Below are 24,125 nucleotides of genomic sequence, written 5' to 3'. Positions count from 1 at the left end.
TCAGGTGGATTCAAAAATATGACGAAAAGTGATTGGGAGGCAATGAAGTCCCTCCAGAGGAATGACAACATCACTATAAAAAGCGCCGACAAAGGCGGAGCCATCGTTATATTAAACACCTGTGATTACGAGGCTGAAGTTCGCCGTCTACTTAATGTGAGAACCAACTACCAACCTCTCACCAAAGATCCCACTCCAGATCTGATGAAAATAATAACTGATCTAGTGGGGACTGCGAAGGAGAAGAAGTGGATAAGTGCAAAGGAAGCTGAGTTCCTCGTTAATACCAATCCCAGGACCCCTGCCTTCTACATCCTGCCGAAGATACATAAGCCGGCCCGGCCTCCGCCGGGCCGGCCAATTGTATCTGGAATCCAATCCATTCTGGAGCCCTTATCGCAGTTCGCTGATTACTTTCTCCGCGAATCAGTGGTAACCCAGAAATCTTACGTCAAGGACACCATGGACATCTTAAAAGTCCTGGACCAAATAACATTTGATCCTGCCAATGAATATATCGTGACTATAGACATAGAGTCCTTGTACTCATGTATCCCTCAGGATGCCGCACTAGTGGCCGCATCTAGAGCATTGGCCACACAGGAATGGTTCTACGATGCCCCACAAAGCTTTGTGTTACAGTGTGTGGAAATCGCTCTCACAAGAAACTTTTTCTGCTATAAAGATGACCTCTTTCTACAAGTGACGGGAACATCTATGGGGGCTACGATGGCACCTAGCCTTGCCTGCATTTACGTGGGCCAATTTGAGGAGCACATCATCGAATCGGACATCAATCCCTTCAGAGACCACATACGCCTCTGGAGGCGATACATTGATGATGTGCTCCTCCTTTGGACAGGGGAAGAAGCACTCCTGGTCCAATTTTTAAATTGGCTGAACACTCAAGACATGAGTCTGCGTTTCACCTGGAATTACCACCACACAAAGGCAGTCTATCTTGATCTGGATATTGAGGCATCTGGAGGAGGTTTTCGAACAAGTGTGCATCAAAAGCCGACCGATAGAAATTCACTACTGTCATACCGGTCATATCATCCAAGAGCACTCAGGGACAATCTCCCTGTAGGACAATTTCTCAGGTACAGGCGAAACTGCTCATCAACGGAACTATATAAGGAACAAGCAGGAGTCCTGAGTTCGAAACTGGAAGCCCGTGACTACCCACGGAGAGTAGTCAAGCAAGCCCAGAAAAGAGCCTTGAATACACCCAGAGCAGCCTTGTTAGAGACACAAGTCAAAGAAAAGTCAGACTGTCTACCTGTAGTCATGACCTATGATCCCATGGCTACAAAGATCCGCCAGTCGATCAGGAAACACTGGTCTCTACTTTCAACAGCGGACTTTAAGATGCCACCACCACGGTTTGCCTTCCGAAGAGCGAGTAACCTGAAAGACAAACTGGTTCACACCAGGAGTGTTGGAAGACCAGAAGCTGAGAACACCACCATCCCTAAAGGACACTTCCCATGCGGGAGCTGTTCTGTATGCCCCTTGACAAAGAAAACCACCACCGTGACTCTTCAATCTGGAAATACTTGGTCACTGAACCACTTCAGTAACTGTAACACAACCAACGTGGTATACAGACTAAAATGTGAGTGTGGTTTGGAATACATCGGACTCACCACACGCAAGATCAAACTCCGCATCCAGGAGCATGTCAGTACAATAAGGATTGGAAAACTGACTACGAAGTTAGTGCAACATTGCCACCGCAATAAACACACCTTTACCTGGGTAGTGTTGGAGAGAGTGATGGGCGATGCGCAGTCTGTGGAAAGACGATTAATCAACAAGGAAGCTCGCTGGATATATCAAGAGCAAAGCGAACAGAAAGGGCTGAACGAACTACTGGAATGGAATAAGTTGCGTTAACCACCTGAAGAGCAGTCTTCTAGCGCAGTGGTCTGCTGTCCCCTTGACTAGTGGTACTCCTCCATCCTAAATTAAAATAAATGACCATTAGGAGTTAACATCTTAAATTATAACATCTATATTAAAGACCCTGTTATGACTGAATATTTCCATCTCAGTAGAACTGTGATTCTCACCATATCTGATCTGACTAGGCTAAACATGTGATAGGCCCTTATTAGGAGTTAACATCTTAAATTATAACTTCTATATTAAAGACCCTGTTATGACTGAATATTTCCATCTCAGTAGAACTGTGATTCTCACTATATCTGATCTGACTAGGCTAAACATGTGACAGGCCCTTATTAGCCTATAACAATCTTCTTCGCCCATGGACCTTCACACTCTTATAACAGGGTGTTAGTTGCCATTATAAATCCTTAATATACTACAATTTTGTGGAATTTGTCAACACCTAAATTCTACACTAGCTAAATACGGGACACGTTTAACTACACCGGTTTATTTCAAAAGTGTAGTTTAGCTATAAATATTGGCGTATATTAAATAATAACACATTGGTTTAATTCCCATATTCCATTCCATTCCATTCCAGGCTTAAGGGTCCGTTTACAAATGGCCGTGTCCTTCCTTCGAAGACCGGCACTCAGTATTAGGATAGCCTGGGTCCAATCACAGATCCCGAAAATCGGCAGCCGGGTCCCGTGTCATCTGACACTGGGGACCAATTGAAATGCGCGTTATGTGACTTCAGGAACCAATCCGAGATCCTGGAAACCGGCAACCTTGGCCCACGTGATCTAACATCGCGGACCAATCCCAGCGCGCAAACACCCGACTCCAAAGCCGGTAAATAAGCAGAGATTCACTCGGTCGGCGCTCGAGGGTTGAGAGGACGCCGACCGCTACTCTGACACCGGTAACATCTAGCTTAATTGTATTTAGGCTGTGTACAATGCGCAAGGTAGGAGTAGGCTCCAATATTGAAATAATTGAATGCTCTGTGTTTTTACATTCCAGTAACTTTCTCGAACAGGGAGTAAGGACCATGCTCACCTAAGGGAGCTGGATTCCGATTTTAGCATAACTTCATCACTGGTATGAGAGGCAAAACTGCATGCAGGGTAATAATGGAATTCTTACATTTATTTACCAATACAGCATGGTGGTTTGATAGATAGTTTGATATGCAGAACATAGAGAGGGATACCAGGTGACCATACTTTTGTTTGTTTATGTTACAGCACCCAAGCTTCAGTGTCTCTTGCAGTGGCATTTAAAATGTATTGCCCTGAAGAAATTGCCTGATAGAAACCAAGGCAATGAAACATGTCGGCTGTAAGTAGAGAGTGAATCGATAGGTAGTATTTACTCTCTTCTTTTTTAGTATATGTGTGTTCACTGTTTTGCAACAGAGAAGGGAATGAGAGTAAAGTTTATGGTCCCAGTTGCTCAGTGACTTATATGTTAAATGTTACATGTCGTTAGTTTTGTCACATATAAGTTGTGTCCACTGCACCATCCACTGTCTTTTTATTTTTGAGGTTCGAGACACGTTTTTGGTTTTAGCTTGATGGCACCGATGATGAGAACAGGGCCATCCTGGTGAGTACCAACCAGGGGTCCCATTGGTGGTGCGCCCGTGAGGTGCCATCTCGCTTTTCACACATTTTTTGTTTGTGCTGTCCTGTTTGTATCAATCAGAGAGGTTGTTGTTTTAAAGAGGCAATAGATTGAAACATCTTAGGATTTTCTTTAGACTAAAGAGATCCCTTGGATAACGAATTTCGACCATGGATGTTTACAGTCCAGCAAATGAATATTGCCATGAGAACTAGGACTGGTGTTGTTTATTAACCACCACTGTCAAACCTGCACAAAGAGGGACTTCAGGACCTATGAGGCTCATACCCCGAGTGGCCCTGCTGTCTGTTTTCTTCCCCACCACAGGTCAAGCTGAGAACACCTCTGCACCCGAGCCCCCCCAGCCTGAGTGTACGACAACTGACTGCACGCCCTTGTTCTACAGACCCTCAGGAGCCGAGCACCCCTTTGGGATCTGCTGGACTTGTCCCCAAGTCCCCCCTTGCACCATTTGTTTTCAGGTGCCCATTGACTTCAACGGTGTAGACCTAGATGCTACAAACCGATCCAGCACCTCTGCACCCAGCCATGCCAGGGCAAGTAAACTAAAATTACAGATGGTTCATTGGATCTTGGTCCCCTAGCACCTCAAGTTCCAAAGGGCACCCCTGAACTACTACTACAAGTGTATGTTTGCCGTATACGTCTTTTCTCCCATTGGATAACATTTTTGCATTCGAGGCTCATACCTTAAAAAAACTGGTATTTGTGTATTTTACAGTTTTATTGTAAAATCCATAACTCCAGAAGTACTTACCTGATTCCGTTGTTCTTGGGTCTAGAAATATATAAACATCTGTGTTCTTTTTTATAAATTGGCCTCGGATGTCTTCTTGAATGTGTGTACCATTTGCAGACTCTGTGTGTGCAACACATGCATAACATCCCCCTCTGATAAGCCTACGCTGCTCGACCACACTCAACAAATAGGGCACATGGGATTATTAAAGTAAGTTCCGGTAAACCAATAAGGGTCGTCTGCACTTTTTGCATGGTCGTCCCTTACATTGGCCCACTACATAAAAAGCTAGCTTCCTACAATTGCTGATTAGTCCTTCCTGAATACTGCCATTTGGTCAATGGTAGGGGAAACAGGGTGAGTTAGCAGATTCTGTTAGGAGTCGGGATGCTTCTAGGCAGGGTCTGCCCTGCTGTCTTTCCCTGAGTGCTACTTTACGAAGGCAGATAAACACCAGGAACAGAGGTGTCACCCTTGATTGCAATCATGCTTTGGATATTTCAGCCTGAAGCCAGCATCACCACTACCTGCTGTGAAAAATATTACCTTACACAAAGGCAGTCGTGGCCCGTGCAGGTAACCAAGTGCGGGGAGAGCAGGGTCGGGGTGGAAGTGACAAATGACAGAATAGGGAAAATAAAATAAAGAAAAAATGTAAAAGCTCTCATTTTGCGCTCGCTGCATCGCCAAGTCGCCAATGCGGAGAGTACAAGGTAAGTGTTTTTGAATTTTTTTTATTTCCCCTATTCCATCATGTGTCACTTCCACCCCCATCCCCGTGACCCCCCACCCCGCTCCACCATGCTTACCTGCACGGCCACCACAGCACAAAGCATGTGTCAACACTGTGGTCAACAAATGACATTTGAAAAGGAAGAATCCCAAACCAGATCCAGGACTTTTGGCAGTAGACCAACATTCTATGTCTGGAAAATCAGCATAAAAGTGAAACCAAAAGCATCTCACCTTGTCCCAGTTCCAAGTTCTTTTTGACCAAGGGAGTACTCTGTAAAGTACTGCAGATTAGGGATTCAATTTGCCTCTGCATCCTCGCCGTATTATCGGCACAGCCAAAGAGGCAAACAGGTCCTTAAGAGGAGCACTGACGGCGAGTCACAAAAAGGTGGTGCCCTGTCAGTACATCCTGAGGGCATCTCTCTTGAGGGATTAAAGGGGGTCCCATGAACCCCGGAGACACCCCTACAGGAGAGTGCAGTCACTCACTGCACCTGCCTGCAAGGGTGACCCCTTTTTAAAGTGCAGGCAGGTAGAGCGGCTTTGAAGCAGGTGCTCGGTATTTCACTGAATGCACTGCCCCAAGGCAGCGAAGAGTTTGCGGCTGTGTTGAGGGCACTGGATTCATCATAATTCTGTGCACTGTCGTTGTTTGTACCAAGCGCACCTGTTTAAAGGTGTATCATGGCTCAAAAAGCAACAGTGCGCCTTATGGGTTATGCAGCCCGAGGTTTCCAAGCAGAAGCACTGCCCGCCCATGCCTAATTGTGAGCTCGCACCAGTGCCTGATTCTTGCCAGTGATCTTTTTCATTGCTAATTGATCTCCATAGTCGATGTGAGATCTGTAAATCCGGGCTCAGATCTAGTAGTGTACTTTGTAGAACCATGTAACAGAACCCCCAATATTGCTTGTAGTATTTGGCTTTGCTATGTTATTCAGGTACTTTTCTTTTTACTATGAAAAGCATTGGAACATGAGCTATTGTGTCTTTTGGTTAACTGTTGAGTTCTGAGTCTCTCTCCCCCCCACTACCCCTTGAGAATCCTTGGACTACTCGCCCTTGCAACCTAGAGAGTCAATCGTAGAAGGGGTGTACTTGGCCCAGTTTGCATGATCGTAGTAGGACAGACCCCAGGACACCAGTGGCAAACAACCCCAATCACCATGGTTGTGGCCTGGCAGCCCCCGCTTGTCCTATTGTCCCCCTGAATGGGCTCTGGTCGTGACAGGCCCTGTATCCCACACCAATAACATCATCTCAGGAGGACTAAAGGTGACCAGCTGTGTACTCTGGGATGACTGCCTCAGGTCCCTGGTGTCTCTCCCATGGGCTCGACTGGTCTACAGGTGACAGAACATGTGCCCATGGACGACAGTCTCTGTAGCCTTTGGCAACGACAATAGCTCTGTAGGGCTATGATCTTCATAGCCCTGTGCCACTCTCGGGTGCTCAATGGGTGGTATCGGTGAAGGTTGCTTATGCTGATGTCAGTGTCTTCCGCCCTCTGTAGAAAGGAGACTGTATCCCTCCTGCGCCTTTCTCTGAGCCCTGCCTTTCCTCTGAGTGGCAGGCTCCGTCTACTAGTGCCAACCCCAGAGTACAGACAGACATTGGGAAATACGCTCTTGGCTCTGTGCCATGCCCAGTGATTATTCAGTCTTCCCCACTCTGTCTCTTAGAGCACAAGAAAAACACACTCACTGCAGCGTTAATGTTGCAAATGACTAATAACAGCAAAAAGCTAGAAATGTGGGCGAGAACAGGAGAAAGGAGTGCCCCGGAGGGCCGAGTGATGAAAGAGAACATTTGATTTTTCTTATTCGAAAGTTTATTCATCTTTATGTACACAATGAATTTTTAAAAAACACAGTCAGGAAGGGGTCGTCTCAGGAGGTGAGGAAGACCTCGATCTTTCTGTACTGTCACTCGACCATCTGCACCCGTCTCTACCCACCCGGGTGCACCCTATATCGCTACAATCTGCAGACACTGCCACTCTCCTATGTACTCCAGCCACTCTTCCTGTTCCATCCACTGCCACTCTCTCACATGCACTCCAGTCACCCTTCCAGTTCCATCCAGTCACTCTCCCACACTCACCCTGTGCCACTCTCTCACATGCACTCCAGTCATTCTTCCGGCTCCATCCACTGCCACTTGCTCACATACACTCCAGTTCCATCCACTGCCACTCTCCCATTCCCACTCTGTACCACTCGCTCACATACACTCCAGTCACTCTTCCAGTTCCATCCACTGCCACTCTCCTGCACTTACCCTGTGCCACTCTTTCACATGCACTCCAGCCACTCTTCCAGTTAAATCCACTGTCATTCTCCCACATGACCCCACACATTATCTTCCATGCACCAATGCTATTTTCTATCTCCCGACACTCTAAAATATATACCCACTATCATTCTCCCACATGTTCCCAGACACTCTCCCACATACACCCAGTCACTCTTATATGCTCCTAAAATATTCACCCACTGCCACTCCACTTCTGCGGAGCTACACACACTTGCCGAGTCACTTCCACTCAACAAGAGCATCTCAAATGCACCTTCACACTAAGTACGCCTCACTCTTGCTGGGTATGATTATCAACCCTCATCATTACCCAGTGTGGCTCACTGAAGCCATAGCATGATCACTCACACTTGCACCGTTTTTCACACCAACTTATGTTTACAGTAAGAATGCTTCACTTACATTCTCAATGTCCATCACATTCAGTATTTTGGTCCTCACACTTGCCTTCTAAGTTATGCTCACTATGGTGATCACTCATATTTGCACTCTCCCTCCTTTGTGTTGGCACATGCACCCCCACTACACTCACTCACTCTGGCTTTCCCCTCCTCAGGTGAACTCAACTCTAATTTTAGCTAGCTCCCACTAACCATGGTTCTCACCCTCACTCACTTTGGTGCTTGGTCACACTGAGTATGGTTTTCAGCATCATCCTTCACTTACTATGACACCTAGTCATAATGGCATTCCTCACACTCCTAGGGCTAGCATACATTCATTATGGTGTTCGCTTGCACTCACTACAGTGCATACCCATACATATCACGAGTCCCAGTCACACTCGCTAAAGTGTTCGCTTAGACTCTCTATGGTGCGTGCTCACACTCATTAAGTTTTTTCACATTGCCATGGTGCACACCCACAGAGTTGCTGCGCCGCACCACAAGAGGTGCAGCACAGCTGACTCTGGACCACAGGGGCTCACGGTTGGATCCTCTGCACCGGCAGCAGGTTAGCCCAGCACCATGTGACTCTAGACAATAGCTCGCTTAATCTTCCTGATGGCCCTCAGCACCTTAACACCCTCGGGCAATTGTTCGCGCTTTACAAATACTGCATTTCATTTCATTTCATACTCCTTACAAGTCTTTCTCACACTTGCTATGGCTCGCACCCCAGTGGCTCAAATCTGTGAGGTGGCCCCAGTGGGGGATGGGACTATTTATAAATAATGTACATAATAGTTAAGTATAATGTAAAATACATGAGGTTACAGTGCAATCATAGAAGTGCACATCTGATTTCAACTAACCTGCAAGAGGGCGGGGGAGCAGGCTGGGGAGTGCAGATGGCTGCACCATTAGAGCTGCCTCCAAAGCCAAAAGGGTGCTTCCCAGAAAAGAGGAACGTCCCCATCTTTCCCAGGGACTAAGTTCACCTGTCCTCCCGCAGCACTCAGTGTGTGGCATATGGGAGTGGGGAGGATAGGAAGAGCGGGCCTAGCCTAAAGTTCGGACCACTCGAATTATGCAATTCTGCGTCCGTATCGTTTTTCGCAGTTATGACTTTGCTGCATTTGCCATATAATCTATCTCCTGCTGCATAAATTGCATATCTTAACAAGAAAAAATGTTTTAGCTCAAACCGATCGAAATTTGCAATAAATGAAGTTCACTTGCCACCTTTCAGTAGCTTACAAGTGTATTTGAGTGTTAAAGTGCTACAAATTAGTTGAACCCTTTGCTAAAACAGAGGTATCGGGTGAAACTGACAAAATAATAAAGTAATACGGTCATTAAATGTGCTTTATTATTCCGAAGAATCTGCAATTTCTTGCCACATAATTTCGGCAACTCTGCTACATAATTTACCCTCTCCTGCCACAGAATTCCAGTGGCCCTGCCTAAAAGAAGAGCGGCCACGCTTATGACAGCTGTGGGTTTATGAAATGAGGTCCCACTCCCATCTTCTTGAAAAGACGTGAGGGCATGTAAAACTGTACTGAGGCTGGCTGCCAACCCTACTAATTATTCATGGCATCGAGTCAATAGGGGCCTACGTCACACCGCTCAACCTTCTAGGTCTCCAATGAGGGGAGCGGAGAGTAAACGGATTGAAAACAATGGGCATAAAAGATGTTATGGAGTGTGCAGAAGGTTTTCATGGCTGGTGATGCAATTATAGTCTGTGGTATGAATTGTACTTGGAGGGGGAGCGGAGGATGGAGATGAGATCAAGGAGCTGGAGACCAACCAAAAGAGGGGGACTTGAAAGGTTGGTCTCCATTATGCACCTGATAAGCCAGTGAGGCAGGCCTGCACCAGGACTGGCTCACCCTTGTGAAAATATAGAAACAACAGGTTTTATGGGAGGCAAGCACGAGCAGGACAGGGCCAGGAGGTGTGGTGAAACCTTTAGGAGAGAAGTAGGACTCCAGGAAAAGCCCTGCAGGATCCCTACCCTGTGGACATCTGTGCCAATATATTTTTCCTACATGAAAAAATCCCCCTCCCCCACCCTCCCCTCCCCCACCTTCAGGTCAACCACAACTATTGTGCCAAAGTAAAAACCTTTTCCGGGTGTGCCCTCCTCCCCTAACATTTAGAGATCAATACATTAGAAAAAGAGGGTCGCGTTTTTGTGTTAATCCCATTGTGGGGTCTGAAAGGCTGTGACTGACTGCATGAAACAGCCCCAACACTGTCCGGACCTACACAGCATACAACCGAGGAACGTTTTTATAGGTTTTCAAACACTCGGATCCATAGCTGCAGCCAGATACCATAACAGGGACAGGTTCAGCCCTCGTGACTGTCGTCGCATGGACGTGGTCTCCCGCGCCCTCCTTCTGGCATGAGGCCTGCAGTCACGTGGGCTACCCACAGTCCTCTGCTCCCTGCTCTCTCACAGCCCTCGCCCCAGGCGCTTGCAGCCCTCGTATCCCCTTCACTCCGGAACGCTGGGAGGGGGTGTAGGAGCAGCGGCCTGGAAATATGGCTTCTCTGAACATTTCCCTGCCAACATCTGGAAGAGGTTTGGGGTGGAGGCCTCGCCGAGGTGTGAGGCCACCCATACATAGGAGGGGGAGAAAACGGAATTAGGAAAAGAAAAAAAAGAGGAGAGGGTGCGCACAGGCCGGAGATGGGGGCGGTGGGGGGGGGGGGGGGGGGGGGGTTATGGGGGGGTGGGGTGATGGCAAAGGTGGCAGTAATGCGGACCATAGATTTGAAATGTGAGAATGTGCAGGGAACAGGCAGACGTACACTGTGGTGTGAGTGACGGACAGGCATTGGGCATACACAATGGGGCTGGGCTGGGTGGTTTCCAGGCTCGGGAAATGCTTACAGCAAGGTTACAGAGTGAATTTAAAGTAACATAGCCCGTAGAAGCGGAATTGAAATTTACATCCGTTTTTTCCGACTGAATATCCTGCCATCGGATTATGATGGGGTTTGAGAAGGATTAATGTTTATTTTTTTAAAAAGAGAATATCTAGGCTTTTTGATAACCGGTATCGGGGCTCCATGGTACTCATTTCAGCAAACCCTAAAATGACGACTCTGATCTGCCAGGATTTCAACTTGCGACTTCTAGGTTACAGACACATCATTGGAGCACGTGCCGTAAACCACTGCGCTAGCTTTGCAACTAAACCTTTGGGTGCAACCTCACCTTTTAACATTTAACCCGTTATCTAGAAGCATAATTTCAATACGAGAAACCCAATGAAGACCAGCGAATTTAATGGTCAATGTAGGTAGTGCAAAAATCGAAATCTGTCTCAAGATCGGGGGAGAAGGGGCTGTTGGCCAAAGAGTCCATGTCCTCTTAACACCTATCAGCAAAGACAAAGCAATTCATTACCACCTTCCAAACCAAAGTGACGCTGTCTGTTGATTGATTTAAGACAATTCTAGAACCACACTCACGCTAAAAATTGGGTGTTCCTCTGTGAAAAATCAAATACCCACAAATTCTGCATGTGCCTTGATTTTGGGGTGAAATCTCTCAAAGACAGGGAGCAGCAGGTGTGAGGGACTGTTTAAAAGGTTGTGAGGCATGTTCTAGCCTGCTTTTTCACTGGATAGTCTATCCATTATCATCTCGCTATAACACCAACATCGTTTGGCATTACAAATTGGAGGTAGAGGGGAGGAAGAGAGCCGAGAAGAGAGACAGGAGAGGGTAGAAGGGAGAAAAGGGCAGGGCAAGTTGCAGGTCGCTTCCCTGGTTGCCGATCCAGTTAATGGAAGGCTCCGTTTAAATGCATTCCAAAGAGAAGTTCCTTATATATGTCATAAATTAGTTGCGGTTTTCCTTGCTGAGGCAAACTGCCCAAACTCCTGTTGCATTTTGCTGGAAGGCCTCAGGGTCTGTCCACCAAGCAATGTTTTTCTTTAAAGTACTAAAAATAAAAGTAGAGCACACTGAAGAATCCTGAGGGGCTTCTGGTCTGATTTGCAGGATATCCTCTTGGGGGACTCCAGAGGAGTTTGTGGCCCACATCACAGATCCTCCCCCGGCTGGTACTGGGGCTCTGTGGCTGTGAAGTAGTCCTCCAGGAAGGACTGGAGGTATTCAAAGGTGTGCCGCTCCTCGGGGTCTTTCCGCCAGCACTGGACCATCAGCTCGTGCAGCGAGGAGGGGCAGCCGCTGGGGCACGGCATGCGGTACCCTCGCTCCACCTGCTCCAACACCTCACGGTTGTTCATCCCTGAAAAAGTTGGGAAAAAAAACATGAGTGACAGGAGTTATGAGCAGTTCGACTGCGCCTCACCCAACCTACCTATAACAACCCCCTTTCTGAAAAATCCTCTCACTTCTCAGGCAGCGGTGCCCTGACCAGAATCAATCACTGCAGACAAGTTGCTAGAGGAGATGTACATGATGTTTTGAGTTGTGCTGAGAGGTAGGTGGTAGGATAAGAACTATCAGGCAGTGAGTGCTGGTTGGTTCTGTGGTGACACGGTCTCTTTAGCTTTAAGGGTGTCAGTGAATAGCAAACATCTTGGTTGACCGAGTCTGTAATACACTGGGTAGGCTCCAAGCACTCTGAGCCAAAGCAAAGTTTCCCTCTCCTTTTAGGTTCAAAAAGTGGTTTGCTATTGCACTAGTGATTGGCATGGGTGTTTTTATTTATTTCCTAAATGACAAAAAAGTACAGCCTTTTTTACAAACGATTAGGAACCAGCATTATTAGGGGACACATTGACGTGGCAGTGAAATATTCTAAAAACAGAACGTTAATTCTAAGCCTGGACCTACAATGAAAATAAAATATATGTATGAAATTACAGTGCAGGATCAACAGAGTTTCAGAGTCATTGGGCTGACTGCCAGTTTTGTTTTTATAAATGTTTATTTCAAAGTTAAGTTTCCTAATTTGAATGATAAATTAAGGGGCATTTGCAAAAGAATAAGAAATCAAAAATTGTTAGGGTGCAAATCAAACGTGGCTAATGCCTAGATCATCTGAAAGCCCCCAGTATTGTAAAAGGTTGGCGTGTTTATCGGTAGCAAGTTCATTTATCTGAGACACCAATTGCATGTTGTGGGGTGAATTCCCAATATTTGGTCATGGATCGGAATTCTGACAGTAGTGATGACAGTACCATCTCGGTTTCACCCTTCACATATTTCACCAGGAAACCTTTACATACATGAAAATCTGAAAAAATCTCAAAGAATTTGAAACGTGCAGTGATCTGCGCAGCAACCTCTGATTCAGCACATTATACCTCATTCTAGTTAAGTAAATGTGGTATGGGAGGTATTTACCGCACAACTAATACGCCACCCTTGGATTCATGTGGGTCTTTATCGGGTGTGGTAAATATCACAGCTGTTGTGCTCTACTTGTGATGGGCTACATGGGTTCTTTTTTTACGTCTCTTGCATTTAATTCATAATTTTTGTGACTAATTCTGCTGTGCTTTCGTCTTGCTGTTAGAGCTGCTTATCAGTGCTTCTTAGACCCTTTCTTTCTGTCATGAGTTTTCATTAGCCTATATCGGGAATTTTATATATATATATTTTTCAAGAGACTTATCATGATGTGGCTTGGAAAGGAGAGGAGCTTTGTGAGGGAACAAAATGTATTGGATAATTCAAAGGTCCCATCATTTCCATTGCCAACAAGTAAATGCATGCAAATAAAAAATCCTCTATCAAAAATCATGCACACGGTGGTACTATACAATGGAATGCAAAACATGGTTCACAAGTGCAGGTTCTGTAGCAAAGAGGCAAGCCATCTCATTATTGATATGTTTTCCTTTGGGAAATAAAGCCTAGTTTACAGACTGTCCTCTGCGCTACACTTCAAATCAATCTCTTTTGAGAGACAACATTGTCCCTCCTCTTTGCATCTTACAGGAAGAGAGCCGGGCAAACAATGGCCCCTCTTACCCACCCTCATACCAGGGCACTGAAACAGTCCCATTTCTTTCTTGAGGAGTCTCACCTGGGTAAGAGATTCAGACTACTAGTCTTTCCATTGGCTGCCTTTCCCTGCAGCAATAAAGTGTCAATCAGATGTCTACTGATGGTTTGTAACATATTCCAGGCTCCTCATCTGTAGATCCCTCCACTGAGCTCCACACCTGAGGGTCTCTCCAGCTCGAGCTGTCTGCGGGTGATATTTACACCAGTAACACTAGTGCCTAAACTCTCTCCCTTAATAATGAAGCTGCGCTCTCTCTAATTGCCTTCCTTTCTTGTTCTTACTTGGTTAGGACACAAAGTAGACATCTGAAGGACCTTTCCTAAGATTTTTCCATTTATTTTCCCTGCCTGGGCTAGGTTCACCCTCATGCACATTAGCACTCATTTGATGGTTCTTATCCGGTTAAGGCACACATTTCCATCTTGTCCTTCCGTTGATGTGGTTTGCCTCTTTGGACCCCAGCTGCCCACATAGATTTCCCATTATGATCCTTACCTGGATAAGGCACCCGTCCCTTTGTGACTAGCTCTGTAAGAAGAATGCCGAAAGACCACACATCCGACTTGATGGTGAATTTTCCATACAGCGCTGCCTCTGGAGCAGTCCATTTAATGGGAAATTTAGCACCTGAAAGGCAAAGACAGCAAGAGTCTTGGTTACCGTTAGCGTGCATACTGACCACTCCCAGGCAAGCTCAGCACAGTCCTTGGCCGTGTGAGTGTACGGTACCACCAGGATGCCACATAAATAACGGCTTCAAAGTCTCTGCAGCTGCCCTGAAGGCAGTCATAGAGACTCACAGCTGCATCCACCTTCATGAGTTTGGACAAGGCGCCATTGGGAGGACTGAAGGAGGGGGAGGTAAGGCAGTCAATGCATAAGGTAGCGCAGGGATCAGGGTAAATATTTGGCAAAGAGTAAGATAGCCTAGTAGGTAGTAAAAACGCCAACCCACTGAGATGCATTCTGGCATCTAGAATTTCTTCTGCACAGCGCTTTACACCTCGCTAAGCTTTGGCTTATTCATGATTTAGCAGCGCAACCCCCTACCTGAGAAGATCTGGCCCTTAAGTCCTCCAGCACAGATGGACAGGGCAGCCTCTAAGGTGTGGAATGGTACGGAGAAGAATGAAGAGGCTGATGGTGGTCACAAGGTGTTTGAGTGCTAAGAGTGTTCAATAGAGGTTGTGGTGTGAGGCATGGATGACCTATTGATGACAGATACTGAGCTGAGGATATTTCACCGGGATTGAGGCTAGAAGTGAGAGAGTGTTGAGGGGTAAGAAAAAGCCTCAGAGTGTTAGAGTGAGGCTCGACTGTGGTGATAGGAAATACTGAGGCTGTAGGACAAAGGACGGGAAATGAGACTAGGCTGGGGAGGCAGGTGACACTGGGTTAAAGGGCTTTACCTTGACGAGCTGTGTACTCGTTATCCTCAATAAGCCGTGCCAAGCCAAAGTCGGCAATCTTGCACACTAGGTTGTCTCCCACCAAGATGTTGGCAGCGCGCAGGTCCCGGTGGATGTAGTTCATGCGCTCAATGTAGGCCATGCCCGCAGCGATCTGTGTGAGGAAAAGAGACACGTGAGACACGTGAGACTGTGGAACTTGCTCCACCACTTTCTGGCTGCTACAGAGAGGCAACTGGCATAGAGTAAGAGGAGAGGGAGCCCCCCTTGCAGGAGGGTGGCATTAGATCAAGATAACCAGGCAATGAAAGGAAGAGGTGATGGAGGACTTGGCATAAGATATGGTGTTGTATGTAACAGAAAGATGCATGGAGTAGGGGTTGGAGTTGCTGACATCATATCTATCACCTTTGTTATGGGAAACAAGATGTCCTATCTTGTGTTTTCTTTTAATCGCGGGCCGTACTTGACAGACCCTACATTAATGGGCAGGTAGGCTGATGAACTTGACTTCACAGAGAAGAGATACTTGGGAGCAGTCCTTCCAGAGACAGTCGCCCTGTACATGTTAGATTTGGTTGCTTCACAGAGGAAATCTGAATTAAAACGTGGAGGAAACACATGGCATTTGCATGGTCACACAGGCTTTCATCTCCAGTATGAATTAAGTTTTAGACCGAGCACATGCTATGAAATTGTAACACGAGAAACGCACCGGTCATACAAACTGAAGTATTCTTCGGTAGTTGGTGGACTGTAGATTAGACAGGCTCTTATTTAATATCCATTTGCACAAGAGTCGCAGTTATTGCACTTCCAGTTTGGGGTATTTAAAGGGTAAGAAAACCCACGCTCCTCTGAGGGACTGGAGAGAATGTACAGTTTTGGGCTCAGAGAGTTTACGACAATTAGATTTTTTATTACTGGTTATGCCACCTGTATTGCATGCTGCCGCAACTGCAGTGAGTTCGTAGGGGAGAGCGGGAGACTGGGGGGGGAGGGGAGGGAGAGGGGGAAAGAGAGGGGGAGAGAGAGAGGAGGAGGGGGAGAGGGAGAGAGGGGGGGGAGGGAGGGATGGAGAGAGAGAGAGAGAGAGAGAGAGAGAGAGAGAGAGAGAGAGAGAGAGAGAGAGAGAGAGACAGAGAGAGAGAGAGAGAGAGAGAGAGAGAGAGAGATCAACAATAAAGTTGACCACTCAGGCCACAGGAAGTCCCTTTAAAAACGTTCTCATACAACGCTTTCAGATCCGAGGAGAGACGGTGGCTGTAAATAGGTTGGCCCTGCGTCATCACATCACCCAGCCGTCGACTTTTGATGCATGCGCAAATGCACATGACTGGCCTGCCAGTCCCTGGCTGTCTCATCATGAACCGCGGGCCAGCCAGCCAGGTAGTGACATACTTCAAAAGTAATAGTTTAAGAAAGATGAATAATACATTATAAGAAACGTGCCTACACTTCAGAGGGGTGGCACTCTGGCGCCCTTAGGTACAAGCTGCTGCTGCACTTAAGCCGCGGTATGTCGGCACGTTTGAAGAAGTGGTGTATGTTGCAGCACTCTTGCTGCTGTTGAACGTAGACAGGCGATGGAATGGCACAGAATCAGCAGTGCTTTAAAGGGGCCGGTACTCACCGGTACTGAGTACCGGCACTTTTGAATTGAAACCATGGGCCCACATGGATTTACTTCAGTGCTGAAGACCTCTCCCCATCTCATTGAAAGGTACTGATGGAACTGGTCAATCAATTCGGGGACTAGTACGGCGCTCCAACAGTTCAAAGATGGTTGCAACCCAAACCAGTGGGGCAGGGATCCAACTCAAGGTGGCCATTTTAGGCTGGTTGCATTGCTTAATGCAAAACGGATTACAATGGTTTTAGATGAGCAGACAGGACGAATTCTCTTCCAATACTTGATCCTGACAAATCTAGGTTTGTGCACGACAAGCATGCAACAGTACAAAAGGGCTTCCATATCTTGGGCATCATAATGCAAATTAAGATCAATGTGACTCTTCTGACAGAAAGCATATGACACAATTGACTGGATCTGCTTAGAATGAGCACTGAGACGTGGATCTAAACAGGGATCTTGGGCAATGTTAATATACTAGAATTCTAGACTAGCCCACCTGCTGGAAGATACTGGCATAGTTAGGAGAAAGGCAGCACTGAAACGAAGACACAGTGCTGACGGTGAGTGCGAGACGGGGATGCAGGTGTTGTTTTGGGGGCAATGCATCATAGAGAGGATGCTGGCATTATGACAGAAAGCAACATTGAAGGGGAAATAACAAAGTCCTTGTAGGAAGATATCTGTAAAGAAAGAAAATAGCCCTGAAACAAAGATGTGAGAGCCCTAGGGAGGGTACCTGGGCCGCCATGTCCACCAGCTGTGGCAGCTTCAGAAATCCCCCATCTCCGTCTTTCAGGAAATCCAGCAAACTCCCTGTGAGGCAAGAAGGCAGGGAGTCAGACAATAAATCCAGAATGTTGAACAGAGGTACATTTCATTATAGTTTGAGCACCTAACGCACACTTCGGTTGTACACGGAGAACATACAGATTCCTGCTTTCAACCTCTAAGCATACAAAGATTTCCACTGCTAGACTCGGTGCACTCAATGATTCACCCTGTTGACACCTGAGCGCAAAGGGGTTCCTGCTTCCAACTTCTGAGTGCAGAATTCTCACTCCCAGCCTCTAAGGACACAAGGATTCACGCTGCCCATCTCTGAGCACATGATTCTCACTGAAAGCATCTGAGCGCTCAAAGATTTAAACCGCTGGCCTCTTAGCACACAAAAATAGCCACTGCAAACTTCTGAGCACATGCACTCACTAAACGAGGATTCCAAAACCAAAATCTGAGCACACACGGATAGCCACTGTCAGTTACCAGCATGCAAGGTTTATATGTCCAGGGTAGGCTGGCCATCCCAAACACCCCAGTGGACATGGATTTGCATAACATGGCTCAGAGCAAAAAGAAGATTCCAATCACCTTTGTTTCCTTTGGTTAGCCACACCCAGCATGGCTCAAATGTACTAAATCTACAAAATACTGTTTTCCAATTTGCTTCGGAAAGGGGCGTATTTATACCATTCGAACCCCCAAGTGTGCAGTTGTAAACTAAGCTTAATTGAAATTAGGAACATTCTGATTCACCATCTATAAGAAAGTACAAATTAATTGAGGACTAGCTTAGTGGCACTTTACTGGCTAGGTAACATCCCAACTCATATACTCCACGTGAGTAGGAGATATGGGGGCCACCATACCTCCACAAGTTGACGGTCACATACTGCTACTTCCTGTTGGTCTGTCTGTCTGTCTGTCTCTCTTTAGAATATGCCTCTACAGTCTTCCTGTGATAGCCATACCTTGGCCCATGAACTCGGTGACGATATAGATGGGTTCCTCAGACACAACAGCATAGAGCTGGACCAACTTGTCATGCCGCAGCCTCTTCATAATCTGAGCCTCTTCCAGGAAGGCCTCCGGTGACATGGTGCCCGTCTTTAGGGTCTTCACGGCCACCTTGGTAGTCCCGTTCCAAGTTCCTAGAGATGAGAAATTAGCATCAGTGGCTTGCCCTGGACCAGGAACCCTCTTCCCTATTGAGGTCACCCATCCACTTAATGCTGGAAACCTTTTAAGACTTAGATAACCCTATATCTATTTATGCTGGAACCCCACATCTTCTTAGGAAATTGTATTGCAAGGACACCATTGCTTCCCTAAACTAGAACAGTTCCACAGTGGATCTGCAAAGCAGCCATACAGTAGTGTTTCCATACTGAGGCCACTAGGGTACCCTCAATTCTGTCGTACTGGTGCTAAAAAAATATGCCCCAATGGCAGTCGTATTTTTTAAATAATGGCCAAAACGAGTCCCACCCAACAGAGAACTCTCTGGACCCAACAGGGAATTCCTCCTTTCATTTTTCAGAGACCACTTCCCACGGTACATTTGCCCTCCCACATCCTACAATGAACCCCTTTGGTTCCCAGTAAACTCCTCCCACTCCATAATCAAACCTCCAATTTCCACAGCGAACTTAGTCCCATCCAACACCACTGAACTCTGATATGAACGCCTATCATCGTCTTGTGAAATCTAAACCCACCCACTGGGGAACTCTATACTATAGTGAACACCTGCACACTGGCAAGGAAAGGGAGAAAGACATCCCCTCTAGACACCTCTACTACTTTGGAGTTCCATAGCCCTAAGAGTTAGGAGGACTCTAGAGCAGAACCCCCAAGTTGTAGCATGTCATATGTGAGATATTTGGCAGCTCCGTAACTCACTATCTCTCTGCATGCAAGTATTATTAGAGTTATCCTACAGCTAGGAAACGTTCCAACATGCATAGCACTGTCGACCTGAAATTTAAGACTAGCCAAACATCTCATATCTAACATGGTGCCACATACAAGCTTTGGTGGTGGTGCTCCTCTCTTGAGAGGATAGATGCCCTGGTCCTACCATTCCCCTTCTGCCACCTTACCCATCCACACGTCTCCGAAACACCCCTGGCCCAGCTTTTTGTCCAGGCTGATGGAGTCGCGGCTGATCTCCCAGGCGTCCTTCGACAGCCCCAGGGTCTGAGGTCTCAGGTTGTTGCATGGCTTGGTTAGTAGATGACACAGGCCGTCATTGCATTCTGCATGGAGGGTGGGATGAACGGGATGGAATGGAGAGGAAGGAGGGACAATGGAATGAAATGAACATGCACTTACACCGGGGCAGAGAAGGACATTCCAGGCTCTGATTGGGCAATACTCCGTTCCACTCAATTCTCTCTCTATAGATCGGAAATGAAATCCTTTCAGGTAGAATTTGGCAGAACTCCGTTTTTTTCAGCTAGTTTTAATTTGTGACTCCAGAAAGAAAGGCCTAGCTCAACCAGACAAAGACTTCTGTGTTGTGTCCTGGCCTGGAAATTGCCATTAAATGTATTAAAATGTAAATGTTTGCGAATCGATAAATTGAAATCGTATGAGCCACAGATTTAGATTGATACTTAGAAGCTTAATCGAAGTAAGAGATGCTGAGTAGGGAGATGTGAATGCCCATTCTCCACAGTCAGGTGTCACCAAAGCATCGGCCTGAGGGAGAATAACCAATGCAAAACAAAACTGGTGATCCTCCCCTCTTTTGGGCAGCAGGGTATTTGCATACACATGACTCCATATTAGCATAGAAACCATGTTGTCAAGCCTGAGACAATCCCACTCAGCATCCTAAGATTTCAAGTTGCACATTCCCACTATACATGTGGGCCTAAAGATCCCAGCATGCTTTGTGGTATTTGCTTAAAATACAGGACTGGTTGTAAGTAATTTTCATTACATGGGCTAGTTAACACTTTTGTGTAGGTACTGTTGAATGCGAGTTGCCGAAGTTAAATGAGGTGATGGCAAAATAAAATTTTGAGAAACTGACCTAGTTTAATCTGTGGAAGTCTCGTGCTGCATTGGGTACATTTCGATCAAACGGAGTTGTCAGTGTGGTGCAGTTGCATGATGGCAGTCATTGTGCTCCAGTGAAAACTGGGGCATGCATATTTTCAAAGATCAGAGAGATGGAACTTTGTTGAAACGTTGCATCCCTGTCAGAGCCCGTATGCCTCCACCCATGCACGCCTCTGCCCCGGAAGGAGGCGTGGATGCTCCTACCCATCCAGACTTCCCCAAACTGCCCGTTGCCCAACTTCTTCATCAGCTGCAGTGACTCGCGGGGTATCTCCCACACATCCTTGGTTTTGACAGAGAGGTCTGCCAACTTGGGCATCCCCTTGTGGCATGGCACGACCAGGCGGCAGCAAAGCCCAGCGGCTCGCTCTGGAAGGAGCGCAGAGGAAAATGCAAAAAGACAGGCAACACAGGGGATGGGGAAAAAGGGAAGAGGAGAAGCAAGGCTAGTTAGATTAAAAGAAATAATACATAAAACTGGGACGGCCAATAGTAAGATACCTAGCTTTCAAGGTGGTTCATCTCATCCATCACACATTCAGCCAGTCCTCTTTAGCCAACAGTAGTCTGGCACTTGTAGAGTCGAATGTAAGGCCTACAAGTTCCAACATGCTAGATTCTGATGGACTGACTGAACTGGTACCATGACCTGGAGCCACTTGGCATCTAGGGGGATATTCCCCAGCAAGTACTGCTCAAAGGTCTGAAGGGCTCATGAAAGCAATGTCACATGCAAGGCTAGGCAAGACATCTGAAGTACTCTGAGTCCTTCTGCCACAACAACCTCTATTAAAACCTGTCATTTCCATATAGGCTTATTTTCCACCAGTACTAACTCACACAGGCTGAGCACATATTCAAAGCACAACCAGAGCCCATGCAAAGCAGATGTGCTGCTAGGTTTCTGACACTGAGCCAGACATTGCACCGACACCTCCATCCTCCCTACAATGAACACAGATTTGCCTTGCGTGAAGCCCTTGCAAACACTGCTCAGGACATGCTGTACGAAGAGTGCCCTTGACGTTTAGATTCAGTGAGTCAGAGTATGCCCTGAGTGAATGTCTGAAAAAGGTGCACATCTTTTATTTTTACCATGCCATTTTTTGAGATTGGTTTGTGTTTGAGTGACAGGTTGACTGGCTCTTGTACTTAATGGTCATGCCACTGGAGTGTTCACAGTGCACACTATGCTAACACAATAGCATACAAGAGTCCTTATTGGTATACATGCTGCAGCAAATGGACAGTGGTGTGTTGTGGTTGAAACATATATACTGGGAGTGGCGATCAGAAGATGTTATTTTGCTACTTTTCTCTCTTTCCCTCTGTTCCCTAGGGCTCCTTTCTCCTTAACACTTAACATTACTTGGTGCATCGAATGTGAGGACAGGCCAGGTCCATACTACATTTTCAAGGTAGCCTCATCAAGTAAATTCAGTTACAATTAACTTAAATGGAACTGATTTACATAGTCGGTGGTTATCCTTAAAATATGACCTGGATCCTGTCCTCCTAGACCTGCGTTGAGGTCCGTAACCTAATGAATCAGACTGCCCAGTTTCCCCATGTTCATTATGCTAAGCGAGAAGGATCTGTTCTCTTCTCTGCACTATGATGGATGGTTGTGTTCAGGTGTGGTACGCACTATCCCTTGCATGGATGACACAAGGCATTGTATGACATATAAAATAGACTAACTGCACAGCGCAAAGTGCAAACAACATGTAGAATCTCTCCACCTCATCTCGAACACCAAAATGTTTTTCTTTTTCTCAGGTTACTGCCAGTGTCCGAATCACAGTCACCTGCTAGTGAATTTGCCTTTCAAGGGGCCCTATCCGAGGATGCAGTTTGCATTTCAAGGTATTAACAGTCCACACACCAGCTTCCTCTGCTATCACTCGTTGACTTTATGCTCGTCTTTGACCCTTGTACAGCGCTTCGCTGCCTTGTGGCTAGGTTGGTGCTATAGAAATGCCACATACATACATACATACCACCTGGATAGATATTTATCTAACATACCAGTACACATCGTTGAAAGTACCAATAAGGCACAGTTGTACAATAGACACTCAATCAAAAACTCACAGTCACAAAATGCATTCTTCATTTCCACACGCTGGCACACATTTGAGGTAAGCTGCAAGACAAGTCTCGGAAATAACTCACAACTAAAGGAAGCAGACAGATAGCCAGGACGCTCAAGGGGAACAAGAGCAAGGAGGCAGGACTGCCAACTGCACCTTAATGGTAGGCACAGAATTCACACCTGACCAATGGAGACCTTGCATGCAGGATCAGAGACCCCAGTCTAATGGACAGGCTTACTCATCACCGAGACACTAAAGCAAGAGCGCCAAGGTGACATTTAAAGTCATGGTTGGTCACAATATATAGCTATATAACAAAACATAACATATAACATAACATAATATTAAATAACATATCAAGGAGATCAGTTATCATCATTAGCCATTTCAGAGGGATGTGGGGCTACATCTATCCTTTCTCTGGAATATTGCTGGATAACTTTTATCCATTTTATGACTGATTAAAGAGTGGGTTGGGCTAACGGGAAACTTTGAAAAACTGATTTTATTGAGAATGCATACTGACTAGGGTTTTTTACACCTAGCAAATATATTCTCAATCTAGAATGCATTTATCATTTGCAGCATTCTTTTCTGTTTCTGGCAGGGTTGGGATAATGTATACGGTTTCTACAATGGGGCAGTGGTAATGTCTTTGGGAAATTTGGGTGTAATTATATCTAGCTCAGAGGATTAAAACTTTAAATCATCCTCATGGATATTCTTAGCCAAACAAAATCTTCGCTAAAGACCCCCAAAAAGCCTAGAATTAAAAGTAAATTGGAAATGGTGGACCTTGCATTGGTGTAATATATATTTACTGGCATATATATTTGTTACCATCTTGGTGTGACTGTGGTTGCACTTCTCAGGCAAGTGACGGTTGAGTACCTCTAAAAGAGTGATCGGGTGGTGGAAGAGTCAGCCATATTGGTCACATGCCTGTCCCTGCCCAACAAACAAGTTACAATGTCCAAGCTAGTCCTACATATCTATCTTAACCATAATATTGACTCAGAAATCTTGTCACCGTAGAGTTAATACCAGTAAATGCACTTTTGTCTTGGAGATTTTTTCAAAGTCAATACCATATTTACAATATATGTGTAGGTCGATATATTGAAACAATGTGACACCATGGCCCACGCTCTGTCACCATATTGGCCTCAGAGCCAGGGCCTCCGGCAGACCCCTTACACGTCCAATAGGCTACATGTGCTACCTGTGTAGTGTTGCACCAGTTCTTGCACAGTGTCAAACTGGGCTCTGGTGGTGATGTAATAGCCTCCGCTGTCCAGCTTCCGGATCTTGTAATGCTTCACGTGGTCTCCTTTCACATCGTCCCAGTCTCGGATAGAGAGGGAGTAGGCACCTGTGTAAAGGGATGAAGACGGACTGTCAATCACAGGGGCCT

General features: G+C 46.2%; 1 protein-coding gene across 5 annotated transcripts in view; it reads right to left on the bottom strand.

Moving 5' to 3' along the window:
- Positions 1-11,005: 11,005 nt before the first annotated feature.
- Positions 11,006-24,125, bottom strand: part of FGR (FGR proto-oncogene, Src family tyrosine kinase) — a 310,928-nt gene continuing 297,808 nt past the window's right edge. For 3 of the 5 annotated variants that reach the window (XM_086956871.1, XM_086956874.1, XM_086956873.1), the window contains 7 exons: positions 23,934-24,083; positions 20,820-20,984; positions 18,518-18,697; positions 17,506-17,582; positions 15,134-15,287; positions 14,220-14,351; positions 11,006-11,993 (listed from right to left, as the gene is read on the bottom strand). In XM_086956871.1, the coding sequence (XP_086812997.1) occupies positions 11,785-11,993; positions 14,220-14,351; positions 15,134-15,287; positions 17,506-17,582; positions 18,518-18,697; positions 20,820-20,984; positions 23,934-24,083 (1,067 nt within the window). In that variant the 3' untranslated portion in view covers positions 11,006-11,784. Of the gene's footprint in view, positions 11,994-14,219; positions 14,352-15,133; positions 15,288-17,505; positions 17,583-18,517; positions 18,698-19,648; positions 19,805-20,819; positions 20,985-23,933; positions 24,084-24,125 lie in introns of all 5 variants that reach the window. The other 2 variants (XM_086956875.1, XM_086956876.1) reach the window with 1 other exon arrangement.

Source organism: Lissotriton vulgaris, chromosome 2_1 (genome assembly GCF_964263255.1).
Source record: "Lissotriton vulgaris chromosome 2_1, aLisVul1.2, whole genome shotgun sequence".
Taxonomy (NCBI): domain Eukaryota; kingdom Metazoa; phylum Chordata; class Amphibia; order Caudata; family Salamandridae; genus Lissotriton; species Lissotriton vulgaris.
This window is presented reverse-complemented; position numbering and strand designations above follow the sequence as displayed.